Source organism: Mus musculus, chromosome 1 (genome assembly GCF_000001635.26).
Source record: "Mus musculus strain C57BL/6J chromosome 1, GRCm38.p6 C57BL/6J".
Classification (NCBI taxonomy): domain Eukaryota; kingdom Metazoa; phylum Chordata; class Mammalia; order Rodentia; family Muridae; genus Mus; species Mus musculus.
Window position 1 is genome coordinate 184058193 of NC_000067.6, and position 18202 is coordinate 184076394.

General features: G+C 45.3%; 1 protein-coding gene across 3 annotated transcripts in view; it reads left to right on the forward strand.

Moving 5' to 3' along the window:
• Positions 1-17444, forward strand: part of Dusp10 (dual specificity phosphatase 10) — a 41256-nt gene extending 23812 nt beyond the window's left edge. For 2 of the 3 annotated variants that reach the window (XM_006497189.2, XM_006497188.2), the window contains exons 3-4: positions 10660-11031; positions 16066-17429. In XM_006497189.2, the coding sequence (XP_006497252.1) occupies positions 10660-11031; positions 16066-16331 (638 nt within the window). In that variant the 3' untranslated portion in view covers positions 16332-17429. Of the gene's footprint in view, positions 1-10659; positions 11032-16065 lie in introns of all 3 variants that reach the window. The other variant, NM_022019.6, reaches the window with a different exon arrangement.
• Positions 17445-18202: the final 758 nt, after the last annotated feature.

Sequence of the window (18202 nt, forward strand, 5' to 3'; positions counted from 1 at the left end):
GGCATGTGGCTGCAGAGGCAGCTCCTGCCTTCCCTTCCAGGCAGTTGATGGTTAATATACTTATCGTTGCTAACTATTCTTGCCAAATATAGACTTATAGCTCTGACTTACAGAAGTCAGAAGTAGAAGCTGTTGCGATATATTTTTTGCGGACTGAAAACATTGGCTAAAGAAAGCATTCCAAATTGTGATAGGAGCAGTGGCGCTTCTCCCATCTCGCTTCCTGAATTCCCCAGGCCAAAGCCCTTTGACCTGCAGATCATTACAAAATCCATGGCTGTAAACGCTGTTGTTTGAGTGTGGGGTTTCCTTCAAAACAAGTTGAGTGGCTTACGGATTTGACTGGCCAGTTCTGTTCATCACCATTAGGCATGGGTCCCAACCCCAGTCTCCATTGTAACCCTCGTCTTTTCCTCCCCTCTCCTGACCATAGATGACTTTTTTGTTTGTTTGTTTGTTTTTTTGTTTTTTTTTTTTTTGTTTTTGAGACAGGGTTTTTCTGTATAGCCCTGGCTGTCCTGGAACTCACTTTGTAGACCAGACTGGCCTCGAACTCAGAAATCCGACTGCCTCTGCCTTCCAAGTGCTGGGATTAAAGGTGTCACCACCGCCCGGCCCATAGATGACTTCTGATGACTTTCTCTGAATATAATTTCCAGTGGGAATGCTTCATGGTAGAAGAATGTAGTCTTTTGAAGCTTGCCCTTGATGTTTCTAGAGATTTATTGGATTTTACTTAAATCCCATTGGGAAACATATTTTCGCTGTGAAGTTGTGATGTGTTTAATTTGGGGTATAAGATAAATATGGTCCTGGGGTGGAGGGATACATGGATAGTGAAGTAAGTTTTTCTTTTGTGCCATGCGCTGGTTTAATGAGTAGCTTTATCTGTTTGCTTAGCTATGTTTGATTATTTAGGCTTCTTCTGCCTGAAAAGTAAAGAATATTTGCCCTGCCTTCAGAGAATTAAATGAGCAGCATAGAGTATGTGGCTCACTCTTGGGAAAAATATGACTTTGTTTAATAGCACTACACTATTAACATTCTTCCTCTTCAGCTTTGCAGTGCCATCTCAGTGTGTCCCCCCATCCCTTCCCCTCTTGATTAACCAGAGAATGTAGGGTTTCCCAAACACACAAAAGGTCTCCAAGGAAAACAGTTCTTGGCTCAGAAAGATACCTCAGGGTGAGCTTGAGCCAGGTCTTGTCCATAATGAGGTTGAGGGATTCTTCTGAGAAAGGATAACTTTTGTGAGTGCTGCCGGCGAAGAGAAGGTTCTACATGCTTGCTTCTTATGGCTTGCCTGGTGGGTTAGGCAGCCTCCCACCCCCACTACCATCTCAACCTTGGACCATATCTGGCTTGACTATAAGGTAATGATATCCTTAGGTTGGCTCTCAGGAGCCTTGTCTTAGGTAGCCCACAAGTTCTGGCATGACTCTTGAATAGCAGATATTCTAATATACAGACACTTATATGGAGAGAGTTAAACTGAGAAATAAAATGTAAAGTGGCTCTATATTAGCTTGCTTGGGTTACGTATTAGTCAGTTTTCTGTTGTGATAACAAAAGTCAGTGCTGGATACTTTATAAAGAAAATATTGGTTGCTTTCGTGGTTTTAGAAGTCAGGAGTGTGAGATCCAGTGCCTCTCTCTGTTGGGCCTCTGGTGAGGGCTTTGCCATGGATTACGTGGATAATATTTCAGCTGTGGAAGTATGTGCCAAAGAGATCAGATGTCAAGAGTGGAATCCAGAGACACTCAGGGCCTAGACCTGCTCTCATTGGTACTCACATGGGTCATATAAGAAATGTGTTCACCCCTTCCAAGCCCAGCACCTGTTGACCTTACGATCTCCCACTATGCCCCACCTGTTAAAGGTTCTAACATCTGTCAACATCACCACCCTACAAGGCTCTTAGTATTTGAACTTTTGATTCCTTGCTCAAAGAACATCCAAACCACAGCACGTTGCTATAACAAAACACCCCAGGCTGGGTAACTTAAGCAACAGGAACTAGCTCTCCCACAGCTAAAGGGCCCAAACTGTAAGACTTGTAAGATTGGAGTAGCCAGAACGTAACTGTCCTTTTACCTTCTCTCACCCGCTCCTTCACCCAACCTATTTCTTGTTGTTTGTGCGGATGGCAGGCACGCACATGTCACAATATAATGTCCATGTCAGAATAGGGGAAAGGGGTGAAGCAGGAGGCAGAAGCCAGCTGCAGGTGCATGGGAAGGAGCCCGGGGCTGCTCCCCCTTGGAATCACACTGATTTGTGCAAAGCCTAAGCCGGTTCCTGGCACGGGACTCAAAGATCTTACAGTTTGAATCCGGTTCACATAAAAGTCATAAGCACGAGAAAGCAGGCCCAGAGCGCTTTAATTGTCATCGTTGTGGAAAGTTACATGACTGTCATCAGCTGTTGCTTCTGGCAGTGCTTTCTGGACTAATGTAAATAAATGAGCTAACAGGTTTAAAGAAGCAGCCTGTATTTACATACTTGTGAAGTAGCCTCAAACAATCAGTCTGTGCTATTCAAACACACACACAAACACACACACACACACACACACACGCACGCACACACACGCACACACACACACACACACACACACACACACACACACACACACACGAAATGTGTGGCTTCCTCAATGCAGGCTCCTCATGAAGGCCTGAAGTCTGAAGGTTATGATGAGTAGTGTGAGTAGTGGAAGCCCTGCTTTTCCCCTTCATGGGGTTTTGACCTGAGTCTGCCTTTTTGATGAGAACAGGCTCTCCTCAGCAGGCTGAAGTTTAATCTTCAGCCATTTCTATAGCACTTCTTTAAGGCATGGACTTGGGAGAGCCCCGGACTGCTTCAGAGGAGGGGAGAGTGAAGTGGCAGGGGCAGAAAGGAATCCCACACCCTCTGATAAAACACTCCAGAGTCACCATGTCTTGGAAGTCTTCCAAAGGAAGCTAGATTTTCATTTTTTTTAAAAAAATCATAAGGTCCTTTTGACTCAGTTTGACATTTTGTAGATAAATATTTAGGCAAGCATATTTTGGGTGTGTGTGTATATGTAGCTCTGTATGTGTGTGTGTGTGAAGGTCAAAGGTTGACATTTTGAACATTTTGTGTCTGATTCAATTACTCCACATTACTGAGACAGGGTCTCTTGCTGAACCTGACGCTCACCAACTTAGCTCTCTGTTTGCTAGCCAGGGAACTCTGGGGACCCTCCTGTCTCTGTCTGCCCAGTGCTGGGACTTGGGGCATCCAGCCATGTTTCTTACATGGGTCCTAGGGAATCCAAACTCAGGCCCTCATGCTTGCAGAGTAAGGACTGTGTAGTGACCAAGCCATCACTCAACACCCCAGGCATGATTGTTTAAAAGCACATTCCTCTGGAGGGTACTAATGATGCTATCAAAGGAAACAGCTGAAGAATCATGAACAAAACATAAGCAACTGGCCCTCTAACTGCTCGTGGATGAGTCCATTGCACCACAGATTTAGAAAGAAGCCTCTTACTAAGGGCACAAGGAAATCAGGAGGGAGCAGTTACTGGTTTGGAGTCTCTCAGTGCCTTCATAGTCTGGGATAGCTTCTTTCCAGAAGGCTAGGTTTTGTTTGTTTTTCAACACACAGCATGATTCAGGCAGAGGAGTGGTAGGCACCAGGAGGGAAGCAGAAATACCCATGCTTAGAAGATTGTGCAGAGGTGTCTACTTCCTGTAAGCATCTATGGCCTGTCATATTCTTTTGTCCAACACAAGAATCCAAAAAAAAGATTCAATGAGTTCCAAATTCAAGCAAATTCTGGTATAGGTTTACCAGATTTTTCTCCCTTTACCTCTCTAAATGTTATGAAATCCAACTGAGTCAGATTCATGAACACAAAGAAGAGAAATGACCTTTAGACCGAGGTCCAAAGATAGTTTGTGATGGGTTTTGTTTTTCTTTCTGAAATAGGATTTCATGTAGCTTAGGCTGGCCTAGACCTTTCTATATAACTGAGGCTGGCTTTGAAGTCTTGATCCTCCTACCTCCAGGCTCCCCATTGTGAGGGCAAATATTAGGTAAACATGCCTGGCCATACATGGCATTTTTGAAGTGGCCTCTACCTAGGATTTGTCACTAAAGTAGACAGGGAGAGAGAGGTTTACTTTATGTTTTAGTGTTCACAAATGGTTTTCATAAACTCAAACCATAGTTCCCTACTTCTTCTGTGGCTCCTGTGGTACCATCTCACCAGGTTCCATGCCCCCTGTGGGAGACCCATGTGCAAGGGGACTTAAGAGTCCCTCTCCCCAAGAACAGATCTTCCACCAAAGCTATTAACCTGGAAATATAAACATGAAGTGATAAATTCAAAACTAGAATATTCTAGCATTGTTTTAGTTCAAAGTTACACACAGGCATGCATCTGGTTGCTAAAACTTTTACAGAGTAGTTCTGAGAAAAATTGGTAGTCATCATCAACTATTGAGGCATATACTACATAATAAATACTTTGTATATGTAAATAGTGTATTTTTGTTTACCCTTTCTATAGATTACCATTTCCTTAATGAACTGAATTTATCACAGAAGTTTTTAATTGTTGGTGTGTGTGTGTCTGTGTCTGTGAAGTTCCGTTTCCTAATTTCCTGTGTTTGTTTGTGACAGAGTCTTATGTGGCTCAGGCAGAACTTGAACTCACTCTGTAGCAAAGAATAGCTTCGAACTTCTGATCTTCCTGCTTCCACCTTTCAAGTATTGGGATTGTAAGTATATGCCACTATACCCAGTTTATGTGCTGTCGGGTATTGAACCCAGGGCAGTGTGAGTTCTAGGTAAGCCCTCTAGCACCTGAGCCATCTCCCTACCCCATCATAATCTTATTTCTGGAATTTCTAAGACTATATATCATATCCTTACATATCATTTCTACAAATACACACATACTTCTTTCATATAGTCTGAGCAAGTTTGTCAGGATTGCACTTTTTTTGTTGCTTGCCAATCTGAGCTGTCTTCCCCTTTCCTTGGTTTCTCGGAAACAAACAGTCAGACAGAAAGGGCTAGCTGGTGAGAGAGGGAGGGAGGGAGGGAGGGAGAGAGGGAGGGAGGGAGGAGAGAGAGAGATGAGAGGAGAGGAGAGGGGAGGGGAGGGGAGGAAGAGGGAAGGGGGAGAAAGAGGGGGAGGGGGAGGGGAGGGGGAGGGGAGGGAGAGGAAGAGGGGGAGGAAATGGGAGAGGAAGAGGGAGAGGAAGAGGGGGGAGGGAATGGGAGAGGGAGAGGGAGAGGGGAGAAGAGGAAGAGAAGAGGAGAAAAGAGGGAGAAGAGATTTTCCAGGAAGATGTACCCTTTCTGCTTTGCATTCAAACTGGTTTTCAAGTCTGACCCCTTCTTCACCATGTCTTTTCATACACCGGGCATTTCAGTGAAGGCAGTCCACATTGGTTTGAAGAAGCCATCAGATGGTGTATGTGCTAGAATATTCTTTACCTAGTACTCACAAAACCACTGGACTCAGCCCCTTGCCCCTCCTTTCCTTTGCCTTGGCCTTTCCTCCATCCCTTATGTGCTAGAAGACAGCACCTTCGTCCCTCTTCTCTCTTGCCAATATAGCTTCCCACAGGGCTGGATCCTAAGATAATTTAATCCATGCCTCCTTGTACTAAACTTGAAGTCACTTGTACTGTCAAATGGCCACTCTCATCTATGGGGTATGTGGATAAGTTCATAGGAAATGAAATGTAGAAGCCCCCTTTGATGGCTGTAGCGGCTGTTCCATGTACTTCTCATATTAAGGTGCTCTGTCCCCATCTCCGGACATTTTGGCCTTAGACACTTGACATCAGCTAGGTCTTATTCTTTCGCCTTATCTTTGTGCCTACAGAACCTCAGGATACTGCTTGATATAGTATCATTTCCACTGGGGGAGCTATAAAATAATATTTATTATATGCCAATAATTCTGTCGTTTGTGAGCTATATTATATAGAACTGTGTCTGTGTGGAAGTCTGTGGATGAATATGTCCAAGTTACTGATATGGGAACTGAGATGCGGGTATACTAAATAACCCACTGGAGGTGATGCAGATGGTGAGGGCTAGGACCAGACCGCGTTTTACTACAGACTTGCTCCATCCAGTCCCTATATTCACTGCTGCCAATGCCCTGCCTGCCTAGTAACCCAGGAGGAAAGCAAGGCTGTCACTAGTCGTCATCAGCATTCTTGCAGCAAGCAGTAAGAGTGCCCTTTTAGAGTAGGCAACACCCCCACCCTCCTGTAGATACTAATTCTATCTGCTGACAGTGTTCTCCTTACACTTCTAAGGCCACTTCTGAGCTTAGCATGAAGCCTGTGTCTGCAAGGTTCCTCTGTAAAACACCGGCGTTTCCTGCTTATGGGTTAGGCATGTGAATGTTCGTTCTTTAGCCCCACGGCCAGAGAATCAGATCCCAGAAGGCACTGCGGCAGCTAGCAAGGACTGGGGCGGAAGTGTGGCTACAGACAGGGGTTTCTCCTGAGAAAGTCTGGCACTTCCAGAGGTTGCCATTGAACTCATTTGGTCTCTGCAGATGGCTATTAAACTGTGAAAATTCTAGAATGTTCACTTGCCAAAGTTTTTGTATGTCTAAGGCTTTTCTTTTCTGGTTACTAATAAAGCGTTCATCATGTACCCCATATGGTTTCAGCAAACTTTATGTTTGTTAACTTATTTTGTTCTTAGAATAGTATTGCATAGGCACTATTTTCTCTCATCGGTAAGGGGAAACCAAGGAAGAGACGCATGAGAAGCCTGCTTAGGATCTCATGGCAAGGGTTTATCAGGGCCGGCTCAGCCTCCAGCAGCTTCTCCATTACTGAATGGAGTGTAGGTGGGGTCATGGTGCTGATGAGGAGTATAATGGGGTGGGATGTATGGGATGCCATGTGATGTATCTGTAAACCTTCATGTAGGTGTCCTCTACCCCAGCCCTGTGCATAGGGTGTATTATGAATGATTATGTATTATGTAAGACAGTAAACGGAGCTTTCCTAAGGGAGAGGGATTCAACAAGTTCCTCGGAGGCTGAGATCTCACTGGAGGCTGGGCCCATGTGTCTCCACCCATCATTCCTCTTCCTCTACTCCAACCACGCCAACAATGTGTTAATGATGCTTTTATTGGGGTGTGTGTGTGTGTGTGTGTGTGTGTGTGTGTTTTGTTTATTTGGCTACTCTGGCTGGCCAGTGCGGTACCAGGAATCTCCCCATCTCTTCCTCCCCAGTGCACATATCACAGACATATACTATTGTCCCTTGCTTTCTCAGGGACACTGGGGATTCAAACCCTGATCCTCATGCTTGTGAAGTGGGCCCTTTACTGACTAAGCCATCTTCCCAGTTCCCACCCCCGTGTAGTATTCTTCTGTTATCAGGCCAAACAAAATTACCCCCTCCCCTCATTAGGTAATCATTTGATATGGTCTGCAGGGCCAAAAATGACCTCATGAGCTCTACTCTTACCTTCTGCTGCTCCCAATCCCATACTCACCCCTAAGAGGTACAAACAACCCCTACGCAGATCCCTCTGAAATATCCCTGTCAGATACTGCTATTTCACGCAGCCTCCGACTCCACCCAGGAGAGTCTCCGTTTCATCGTGACACTGTACAGCACTCTTGTGTGAGGACGGACGCCTGACATGAGCAGACAGAGCTGGATGCTGTCTCTTCTGACCCTCAGTGAGAACTTCCTTGTCCAGCTGAGATTTCAGTCACATGCGGCCTTTCTCTTTCCCTCCCTACAGATAGTAGTCCACAAGGGTCTTTCCCACATGGCTCAGACATATAATAACACACATCATTTCACATAGATAGGCACACAGCACCCCATGGTAGAAGCGTTCGGTGTGTCAGTCTCGGACTCTCTCTGATCCACCCTTCCCCCATGTTTTTTCCCCCCACTAGGCAAATGGAAGGCCCCTTGCCACCTGTTAGCATTACGTCATTGGCTCCCCAGAACACAGTTGTACCCAAGGCCTTAAACAAAGTAGTTCTTCTTGTATTGTTTGCATTCAAAGAGCTGATATCATGCCAGCTGATGTCATTGTGTGTCTTTGTGTGAGTGCTATGGCAACTGGGCAGGTGGGGAGCCTCCGGCTGATGTCATTGGGGAAGGAGGGGCAGAGACTGAATTTTAAAAAGCTCTCTGCTGAGTTGTTTTGTGTCTGGGGGTGGGAGGGTGTTTTGGTATGCCTTTATTTTTTATTTTTTCAAACTAGCTGCTTTAAGACAAATTACAGCTCGAACACACTAAATAAGAACAGAGACGCCTCTTCCCCCTTCCAGCCTCTTTTGAGTTTAGCTTCCCAGTCCTTCCTCCCATCTTACATGGAAAAAAAAAGGTTGCAAGTGCCTTTTTCCTTCAGAAAGAAGGGAATTCGGTTCCCCTGGCAGGATCAGCATGGGGCTGTTTACTGGGGGCTTTGTGGAGCCCAGGAGATTGCCACACAGCTCCTCCCTGTGTCCTCTGTGGAGTTTGCCACAGTGGCAGTGGGTAGTTTTGCACTCTAGTTGTTAAGTGTTCACTGGTGACGTGGTTTTCCTCGTGTCTTGCATTTTTCTTTGTAGTTGGAAGGCTTCCTTTGGGCTAGCCACCCGGCTATAATGATTTCACCACAGAAGACAACAGCAAGGGCAGAGTGTAATTACAGAAATGAATTCAAATGAAGTCAAAGCTCTGACATGCTCTCCTAAAGACATGTTTGTCCCTTCCCGTATCTCCTTTTTGACTGGTAGACTAGACACAGGATGGCCCTCCCTACCAAGTGGACTGTGAATTGTTGCTATTCCCTTCTGAAAATATGATCTGTGCTCTGTTATACAGCTGGCTGTGTGCATCGGTTCGGGGACACACTGTGTTCAGGTCACCTGCTCTAGTGGTCAAAAATGAGACTCGTGGTTTGAAAGGATGTGGTTTCAGTTCAGAAGCTGGTGGACAAGTGAACTTCCTGTCCTGGTAGCAGAGCCTCACTCACTCTGTTCAGGCTTTGTGCTTTTAGCCTTAGGCTTTGGGACACTCAAGACCTCTGTTACTGGGAAGACATCGCTTCTAGGAACTTCCCAGGGTCTCACCCTTTTCTAGAAGACCCCACGTGTCCCACACTCCTTTGGTGACCCCTTCCCAGGTTTCCTAATGTCTCTCTCATATACGTAGTAGAATTTGAGCTCCACAATCCTTCAGGTTTGTTTGTGTATAAATATGTGTAGCATAAGTAACAAACTCTGACCCGTGCATTCCCTTAACCGTTCTTTTTTGTATGGCTAGGCATTTTTTTTCCAGAAAGTTTTAAATTAGCTCTTTTTCCTTTAGCATTAAATAGAATCATTTTCTTTGATTTTATAGTTATTCCTTTAGTGGGTACATAACATCCCATGGATGTATTTAATAGTTTTATTTTTGGTATTTACTCAGCCTTTTCTTTCTTTTTAAAAAACTTACTGTTGTTGAGTGTTTGTTTGAGGTGATTGTGTTTGTGTATGTGTGTGAGTGTGGAAGCCAGAGGCTAGCTTTGTGGAGCCAGCTCTCAGCTTCCACCATTAGACAGATGGAGTTGCGCGAACACCCCACGTAGCTGACTGCACAGCTGTGCTTGTGCGAGTTCCTTGAGTGACTCTGTACTTATACAAGGCCATGTCTGCATGCTAAATGTGGGAAAACTGGTGCGGCTTTAACCTCAAACCTTTAAGAGTTCCAAACTCAAGCCTTGAAGTTAGAGCGGAGCCTTGAGCTCGGAGTGTGCCTTGTTAGATCCATCAAAGGTCACTGTTAATGGGTTAGTGTACCCACAATCCTCTAAAAGCTAAGTACAGGAAAATGGGCCACTCTCAGATGCCACTCTCTTGGAAGTCAAGATCTACAAATGTCAAGGACATGTATGGAAGAAGTGAAAATGTAGATCCTGAGTCACTCTTCCAACCCTACGCTACATTAGCCAAGCCGCCCTCTGCGTTTTCTACCTTTGGGCAGTCGCAGAAATAAGATGAATAGAAATAGCTTGTTCTTGCATAGTGGCCATGCAAGGCTGGGGGTTGGGAATATACTAAACACTTTATCTGTGTTTATCTCCATCTCGGACTCACACTCAGAGAGACATGCTTGTGCAACTCAGGTCAGTAGTGCAAGCCGAACACTAGCCTGTGTAACCTGGCTTTTCCACAAGCCCTGCTAGTAACCGCTCTGCTACTGAGTCGACTTGTCCTTCTGTAAAGTGAGTCATAGAGGGGACATGACATGTGTGCACAGTGCCAGGAGACAAACGGAAGTCCTCTGCAGGGCGATATCATCCCTGATTTTCTCAGCTCCCAAAGTACGAGTTCTATATAGGCCAGGGACCATATGTCTGTTAGAGGCAAATCAGATTTTCAGTTGATGAAATTACGGGGTGCTGTGTGGAACTTGTTCCCAGGCACCTTGGCCCAGTTTTGCAATAGGGGTCACAGTGTCCTCTGAAGCTGGCTCTGGGTATCCAAACAGGCTTCTGGCTCTTGTGTTTTATTTTAGAAATGTTAAAGTACGCACATAGCCATAGTGACACCCATTTCCATGGGAAAGCCGACATTTTTTAGCCCTTCCCCTCTCCTCCCCGACTGTGGGCTTCACTCATATGTGATTTCTGTGTTTTCCTTCTAGGGGGACTCAGTAGTTTTAAACAGAACCATGGAAACCTCTGTGACAACTCCCTCCAGCTCCAAGAGTGCCGGGAGGTGGGGGGTGGTGCATCTGCGGCCTCGAGCATGCTACCTCAGTCTGTCCCCACCACCCCTGACATCGAGAACGCAGAGCTAACGCCCATCCTGCCCTTCCTGTTCCTCGGCAATGAGCAGGATGCTCAGGACCTAGACACCATGCAGAGGCTCAACATCGGCTATGTCATCAACGTCACCACGCACCTTCCTCTGTACCATTATGAGAAAGGCCTCTTCAACTACAAGAGGCTGCCAGCCACAGACAGCAACAAACAGAACCTGCGGCAGTACTTTGAAGAGGCCTTCGAGTTCATCGGTAACTATCTCTCACAGCAGGGCGGGCGGAGAGCTTCCTCTTGGCTCTCTCTTCCCTCTACTTCTGGTTTTGATATAAGGTCTGAAGTGTATTCCTATGTTAGGGAAAACAACAACAACAATAACAACAACAACAACAAAACCTACCTAATGCATAGTCCTTCCTGTTAGTCTCAGAACTACCTGGATGGGCATAATTGAGATAATAAGCTTTCTGTTGCCATCATTGAAACACCTGAAAGGTTGTCTTAAACGGAGGAATTATCTTGACTTATGATCTTGGAGGTTTCATGTCTTGGTGCTTTGATTCTTGGCCTGAGGTGAGACAGAACATGGAAGGGAAGGAGTCAAGGTCAGCTGGAAAGTTCCTATACTCAGCTTCTCATCAGAGATGCCAACTGTCATCAGTGAGGCCTGTAGAGTACTGGTCTACCTCATGGCCCTCGGCAGCAGTGTTTCACTCCTCACTTCCACATACCCTGACCCTCCATGGCCATCATCTGGAAGGCACGGTTCCCAAGTAGCTCAGAATAGAGAGCACCAGAAAGTGTTGAGTTTCATATTAAAAGCTTTGGATGCCTGTGAGCACTGGACAACAGTTTTTGTGACATTTCTAGATTAAAACACATCCCCCAGGAAGTGTCCCCAGAGGAATGCAGGTCAATGATAAGGTAGAGGAGAAGGGAGTAAAGAGACTTGTCCCTTAGCTTTAATCACCCACACTGGCTGCTTCCCAGTAGACAAAGAAACAAACAGGATGTAACTATCTCTCTCACCAGTCTGTAGACAAGCTTGCTTTGAGAGACCCAAGAGTAATGCTTCAGGAAAGTCTCCCTTTGTGAACACTAAATGACCTCCCACACCAAGGCCGTAGGACATGGTGGATAAGAATGAGTGAGGTGCCCACTGCCATGTTCTGTGTCACCCCATGAAGGCTACTGACTTTTTGGCAAATAGGAAGGGAGGGACCGGGACAGCATTTAGCCTTGAGTGGCACAGTGTCTGACCTACTTCCTCAGGCAAGCCTCTACCTTCTAACATTTTAGAAACCTTTGGAAACAGTACCACCAGCTGGGGATGAAGCATTTGACACATGAGTCCGTGGGACCATTTCACATTCATATTAAAGCAATAATCATCCTCTTTGTCCAACATCTGTCAACTGGAAGTCCCTATCCTCCATCCTCCCGTTAACAAAGACGCCATGGCGGAGGTTGGCACTTAGACACTGTATGACCAGAAGATTAAAAGGGAGAGTGCAGAACTGCTCAGAGCTATTCCTGCTGCCTAGTCTATGTCCTCCAAGCCCTGAAGGAAGCACCAAGTAGAGACGTGATGTCACCTTAATTATTCCTAAACCTTCACATAGCAAATTGGTCAGCTTTATTCACCCAGCATAGGGGAAGAGATTTCCATTGGGCACAGTGAGTTATAGTGAGTCACAGTGTATGGCTTATTCACTTGAGGTTGAGGCAAAGGCAGCATCGAGAAAGGGCTGGCTCTGAAGAAACTTCTTCAGAAGCAGGCCATGCTGTGGTAAGTTTCTCCGTTCACTTTATCCTTGCAGAGGAAGAATGGAAGGATGGTGTGAATTGTCTGTCATCTTCCACCCAAGTGATCTCAGTTCTTAAACACTGAGTGACAAGGACTGATGTTAGTGCCCATGAGAAGAAGGTATATGTTTCCTTTGCCAGTTTGTCTCCTGCTGAGAGAAGCAGGAAAGATCAACCCCCCCCCCATAGGGCCCATGAAGGAAAATTCTTGCCAAGTAGGCTCTAACCTCAGAAGGAAGCAATCACCAGCTCAATGCTGAAGTTAGCCTTTGTAGCCTTTGTGGCACTGTGGCTAGACTCAGGATAACTAAGACAAGAAGAGCAGGTGGCAGATGTTCAACATCATTTCCAACAAACTCCAGCCTTTATCAGCACAAAGAGGTAGCCCAATGCTCTACACATTAGCACCTCAAGTTGTCACAGGTCTCTGTCTCAGGAAGAAAGCATCCATGGTTGTTGCTCGTTTTGCCAGAAAAAAAATGTCACAAGTTTAGCAGCCACCAGGGTGATGGGACTTTTTTTTGGCAAGTTGGCAGCTCTGAACTGCCTGTGTTCCTTTCCAGCTTGTCCTTCATAGCTCGGCCATCCCATGGACTCTCTGGCAGGACAGCCAGAGCGGTCTCTGAACTCAGAAGTAAAGTAACCTTTCCATGTCAGAAATTCTAGTGTCAGGAAGGAACTGGGGACTGGGAGGAGACACAATGGGGAAACTGTTTGCTGCTTAAGACTGAAGACCTGAGTTTGAATCCCATAGAATCCATGGAAAGTCAGATGCAAGAGTACACATCTGTAATGCCTTCTCTTCCGTAACAAGACAGGAGGCAGAGCACCCCTAGACACTCACAGGACAGCTAGCTTGGCAATCTACAGCAGCACAGGAAATCCCATCTCAAAGGAGGTAGTAGGCAAGGCCCCACATTGACCTCCACGTGTGTGTCACGGCATGCCTATACCTGTGAAAACAGAGGACCTAGTGTTCTTGACTTCTGGCCATGACTCTTTCCCGTGTTTACCATGCGTGCCCCACTGATTAGTTCCTAACACTGGGTACAAAGATGCCCTGGGTTCTTTATTCATAAAATCTGAGCCAAGCCTTGTGTCCTGAGCAAGAAATGCCCGTCACCAGGGCGATGAAGTTCCTAGTTACTTGAGGCTGTTATAAAGAAGAGTCCCACCTGCTTAATTTCAGGTGGAGGAAGTTGGGAATTTGTTTTCCATTTAGCAAGTGGCATGGGATAGGCTTGTTCTAAGAGATTACAGCCACAGTGCTTACATTCCTTCTGGATTATTCAGGCTTACCTCCTCTTTTAGAAGAAAAACAAAACTAATGACAAGCAACATTTATTTAGCCTGCAGAACAACTCAGGATCACGTGGGTGGGCATGGTTTTGTTCTCTGATTGGATAAACTGAAATTTTATAGTGTGGCTTTCAGGGGGCACACAACAAGGTTCACAGCATAATAACATTCACCTGAGTTTAATATAAACTAAGCAATGTTCAGGTTTAGAGTTTAACAATGCCAGTTTAACCCCAGAATCAAATGACTTCATCTCCAAAGATCCAGAGGCTGGCTAGCTAGTGTCCTTTGCATTATCCGAGCAGGAAGACTGAAGTTCTGGGGGGGTCAAAGGACTCACAAGGTCACTCAGCTAGTGTGTTAGTGGCACAGATGGTCACACTCAGGGTGCACCTCACTCATTCTCACCCACCATGTCCTACGGCCTTGGTGTGGGAGGTCATTTAGTGTTCACAAAGGGAGACTTTCCTGAAGCATTACTCTTGGGTCTCTCAAAGCAAGCTTGTCTACAGACTGGTGAGAGAGATAGTTACATCCTGTTTGTTTCTTTGTCTACTGGGAAGCAGCCAGTGTGGGTGATTAAAGCTAAGGAACAAGTCTCTTTACTCCCTTCTCCTCTACCTTATCATTGACCTGCATTCCTCTGGGGACACTTCCTGGGGGATGTGTTTTAATCTAGAAATGTCACAAAAACTGTTGTCCAGTGCTCACAGGCATCCAAAGCTTTTAATATGAAACTCAACACTTTCTGGTGCTCTCTATTCTGAGCTACTTGGGAACCGTGCCTTCCAGATGATGGCCATGGAGGGTCAGGGTATGTGGAAGTGAGGAGTGAAACACTGCTGCCGAGGGCCATGAGGTAGACCAGTACTCTACAGGCCTCACTGATGACAGTTGGCATCTCTGATGAGAAGCTGAGTATAGGAACTTTCCAGCTGACCTTTAACCCTTCCCTTCTATGAAGTTTTAGTAAAACGCCATGCATTAAATGCTAACTCTTATAGAGAACAATCTGTAGGATAAAGGTGTGTGTGTGTGTGTGTGTGTGTGTGTGTGTGTGTCTAGCATGTGGAAGATATTGCTAATAGCACTGCATGTATCATGTAGTCATATAGCCTGGAAAGTGGTATGAACATTGTTAATCAGAAGACCTTTTTCACATGCCCATTTCTGTGCATGGCATAATCTCCATTCCTTCTCTCCTCCTTTCCCTACTTTTTCTTCCCTTTATGCCAGTGTTAAGAAAATAGAAAAGGAACAAGGTTGTCCAGAAAGAGGTCCGATAACTATGGGGTGCACAGTAGCTTGCTTCTCCTGAGTGTGTCCTGTTGTAGGTATAGCTTCTGCCTTCCCCATCTCCTGTGACATGTGCTTTTCCCACCCATGACTTCCTTGCTCTATCTTTCTAAATGTAGAGCTGTAGGGGACTGGGCAGATGGTTCAACAGTGAAGCACTCATGACACAAGCGTGAGAATCGGGGCTAGGATCCCCACAACTCACGTAAAAGCCACATAGCTATAGCAGCTTGCCTGGAATCCCATGGCACAAGAGACTGAGATGGGGTGCCCCAGAGCAAGCTGGCTATCCTGACCAGCAGAAATAATGAGCTCCAGATCCAGCAAGAGATGCTCTGTCGTGTAACATGGAGGGTGATCAAGTAGACACATGATACGGAACATGGTCTTCCACAGACACACGTGAACATGCATCAGCACTTATGCAAACATGCATCCATACCCACATGTACATTATACACACACATATACATACACACACATACCCTTCCCCCCTCAAAACAGTAAAGGGCCAATGAGATGGCTCAGTGAATAAAATAAGGTACTTGCTGCCAAGACTGACACCCTGCATCCAGTTTCTACTAATTCATATTGTGGAAAAACAGAACTGACCCTTACCAGTTGTCTGCTGACCTCTCTATGCACACAGTGGCATGTGGACCAACCCTGATTTTTCTTTTTTTAATAATTTAAGAAAATGTAGACCAACAGCTCCAATTTCTGATTGTGGCCCAACTCTATAGCTCGAGATTTGAACATGTAGAATCCATCATGCTTTGGAACCATTGAAATCCATTCTCTCTATGCAAAAGGAACCACTGTTGACTCAGGCAGAAGTTAAGCTTCCTCTGTCCCCCTTTCTTACCACTTGTCTCTCTGTCCCACAGAGGAAGCTCACCAGTGTGGGAAGGGCCTTCTCATCCACTGCCAGGCCGGCGTGTCCCGATCCGCCACCATCGTCATCGCCTACTTGATGAAGCACACACGGATGACCATGACTGACGCTTACAAATTCGTCAAAGGCAAACGACCAATTATTTCCCCGAACCTCAACTTCATGGGGCAGTTGCTGGAATTTGAGGAAGACCTAAACAACGGCGTGACGCCAAGAATCCTTACACCAAAGCTCATGGGCATGGAGACAGTTGTGTGACAACGGGCAGGACGGAAAGGGCTGTGCTCTCTCAGGAGACGAAAAGGAGGGAAGGTGGATTCTAGCTTGTCGCTCTTCTTTCCTTTCCTTTTCTTTTCTCTTCTCTTCTTTTCTTTTCTTTTCTTTTTCTTCTTTTCTTTCTCTTTCTTTCTCTCTTTTTTTTTAAGGTTGGGAGTGTTTGTGAAAGTAAACAAACTTGTCTAAAGACTCTATTTTTAATAAGTGTAAGAAGACTGTAACTTTTGATGCGAATGAGACCCACTTCTCTTAAACTGGTATTGCAGTTAGGTTAAAGAGGTCTTTTTTGTTTTGTTTTGTTTTTTTAAGCCAACAAATAAAAATATTATAAAACTTGTTTCTTCCCAGTTTCCCTTGTAAGCTTATTGTAGAGTTTTGAGTAAATAGTCTGTGCGGGCTCATAGACCGAAGATACCACCCTTCAATTACAAAGAACCAAAAGGAAATGGAAAAGACTCCAGACCTGGAACTGACTGCACAACCATGTCAAAAGCAAACCCTGCCAAACCGTGCCCAGTTGTGCTCACTGGTGTGAAGAAAGGGCCGGCAAGCTCAGTGGACTCGGCTCGCCTCACACCTTCTCTGGGGAGACAGGCTAGTGTCGGTTTTGTGTGTTCTATGCTCCGGATATCTTTTCCCCTTCTGTGGGTCTGAGAGAACTTTTTGTTTGTTTGTTTGTTTGTTTGTTTGGCAGAAGGAAACTGACCATTCTACCATGTGCCTTTGCTGGCACTCGTGCAATAAAAATGGTGTTTGGAGTGTGCAGCTGAGGGAGAGCTGGCAGCTGAGTGAGGAGTGGCGTTGGAGACAGGCATTCAACAGTACCAGTGGCTTCCCCTCCCTCCTTTCTCCTTCTCCCCCCCCCCTTTCTTCCTCATCCCCTTTTATTTGTCTTTCTTTTGATTTGATTCTGGTTACAGTGCCATACACCTTGTTACATATGTATATCAGAATGTAAAAAAACAAAACAAAAAAAAAAACAAAAATTTATTTAAAAAATATTTTTCGCAAAAAAAAAATATCCTTGGTGTGTTTTTGTTGATGGTGTAAGAATTTATTTTCATTATATAAATGAACCTCGTTTGGGGATGTGTCATTCTTTGTACGTGCCTGTCTTCTCTGGTTAGGCTCATACCTCTCAGCACGGGTTTGTATAAAGAGATGGGGATGAGAGTGTAAAGCGGGAGGGACCGCTCACGGAGGGAGGCTAAGGATCCCAGCACTGATGCGGTCCTCTGCTTCCTCCCCATCCTCTTTCTATGAGACAGCAGACTCATGATTGAGCAGCTTCCGCCAGACCTGATAACCAAATCACAGCCAAGCCGAGGATTTAGAATATACAGTTGTCTCCCTGGTAACTACATGTAAATATCAGTGACAATCTGCCTTGTATGGTTTTCACAGTCCCGTCTCAATTGACACTAGCTCACATGACACTTTTTAGGGACATTCACCCTATAGTAACAATAGTACAAGCTGCAAAAGATGTACTCTTCCAGTGTTTTTCCCAGTCAGTAGAAATCAGCTCTGTGTGCACACGGACTTTGACAGTGCTGGCTATTCAGCCCACAGACAGTTGGAAGTGGTGTGGGAAGGATATATAATCCTACGGTTTTGTACGTTTTATTAGAGAATATGTATCTAGAGGGACTTAGCCACTGGGAAGATTTGTAGTGCCCCAAAGTTTGCCTGGTGCGAGTAAGCGCTGAAGAATTCTGGCATGTCTGGCTCCCAGTGACTACATTTGACATAAATATTTTTGTGAACATTTGCTTACAAATGTTACACCAGAAATATTTTGACATTGATTTCTTTATTCAAATAGCTTGCCTGCCAAGAGTCATTTAAATTTT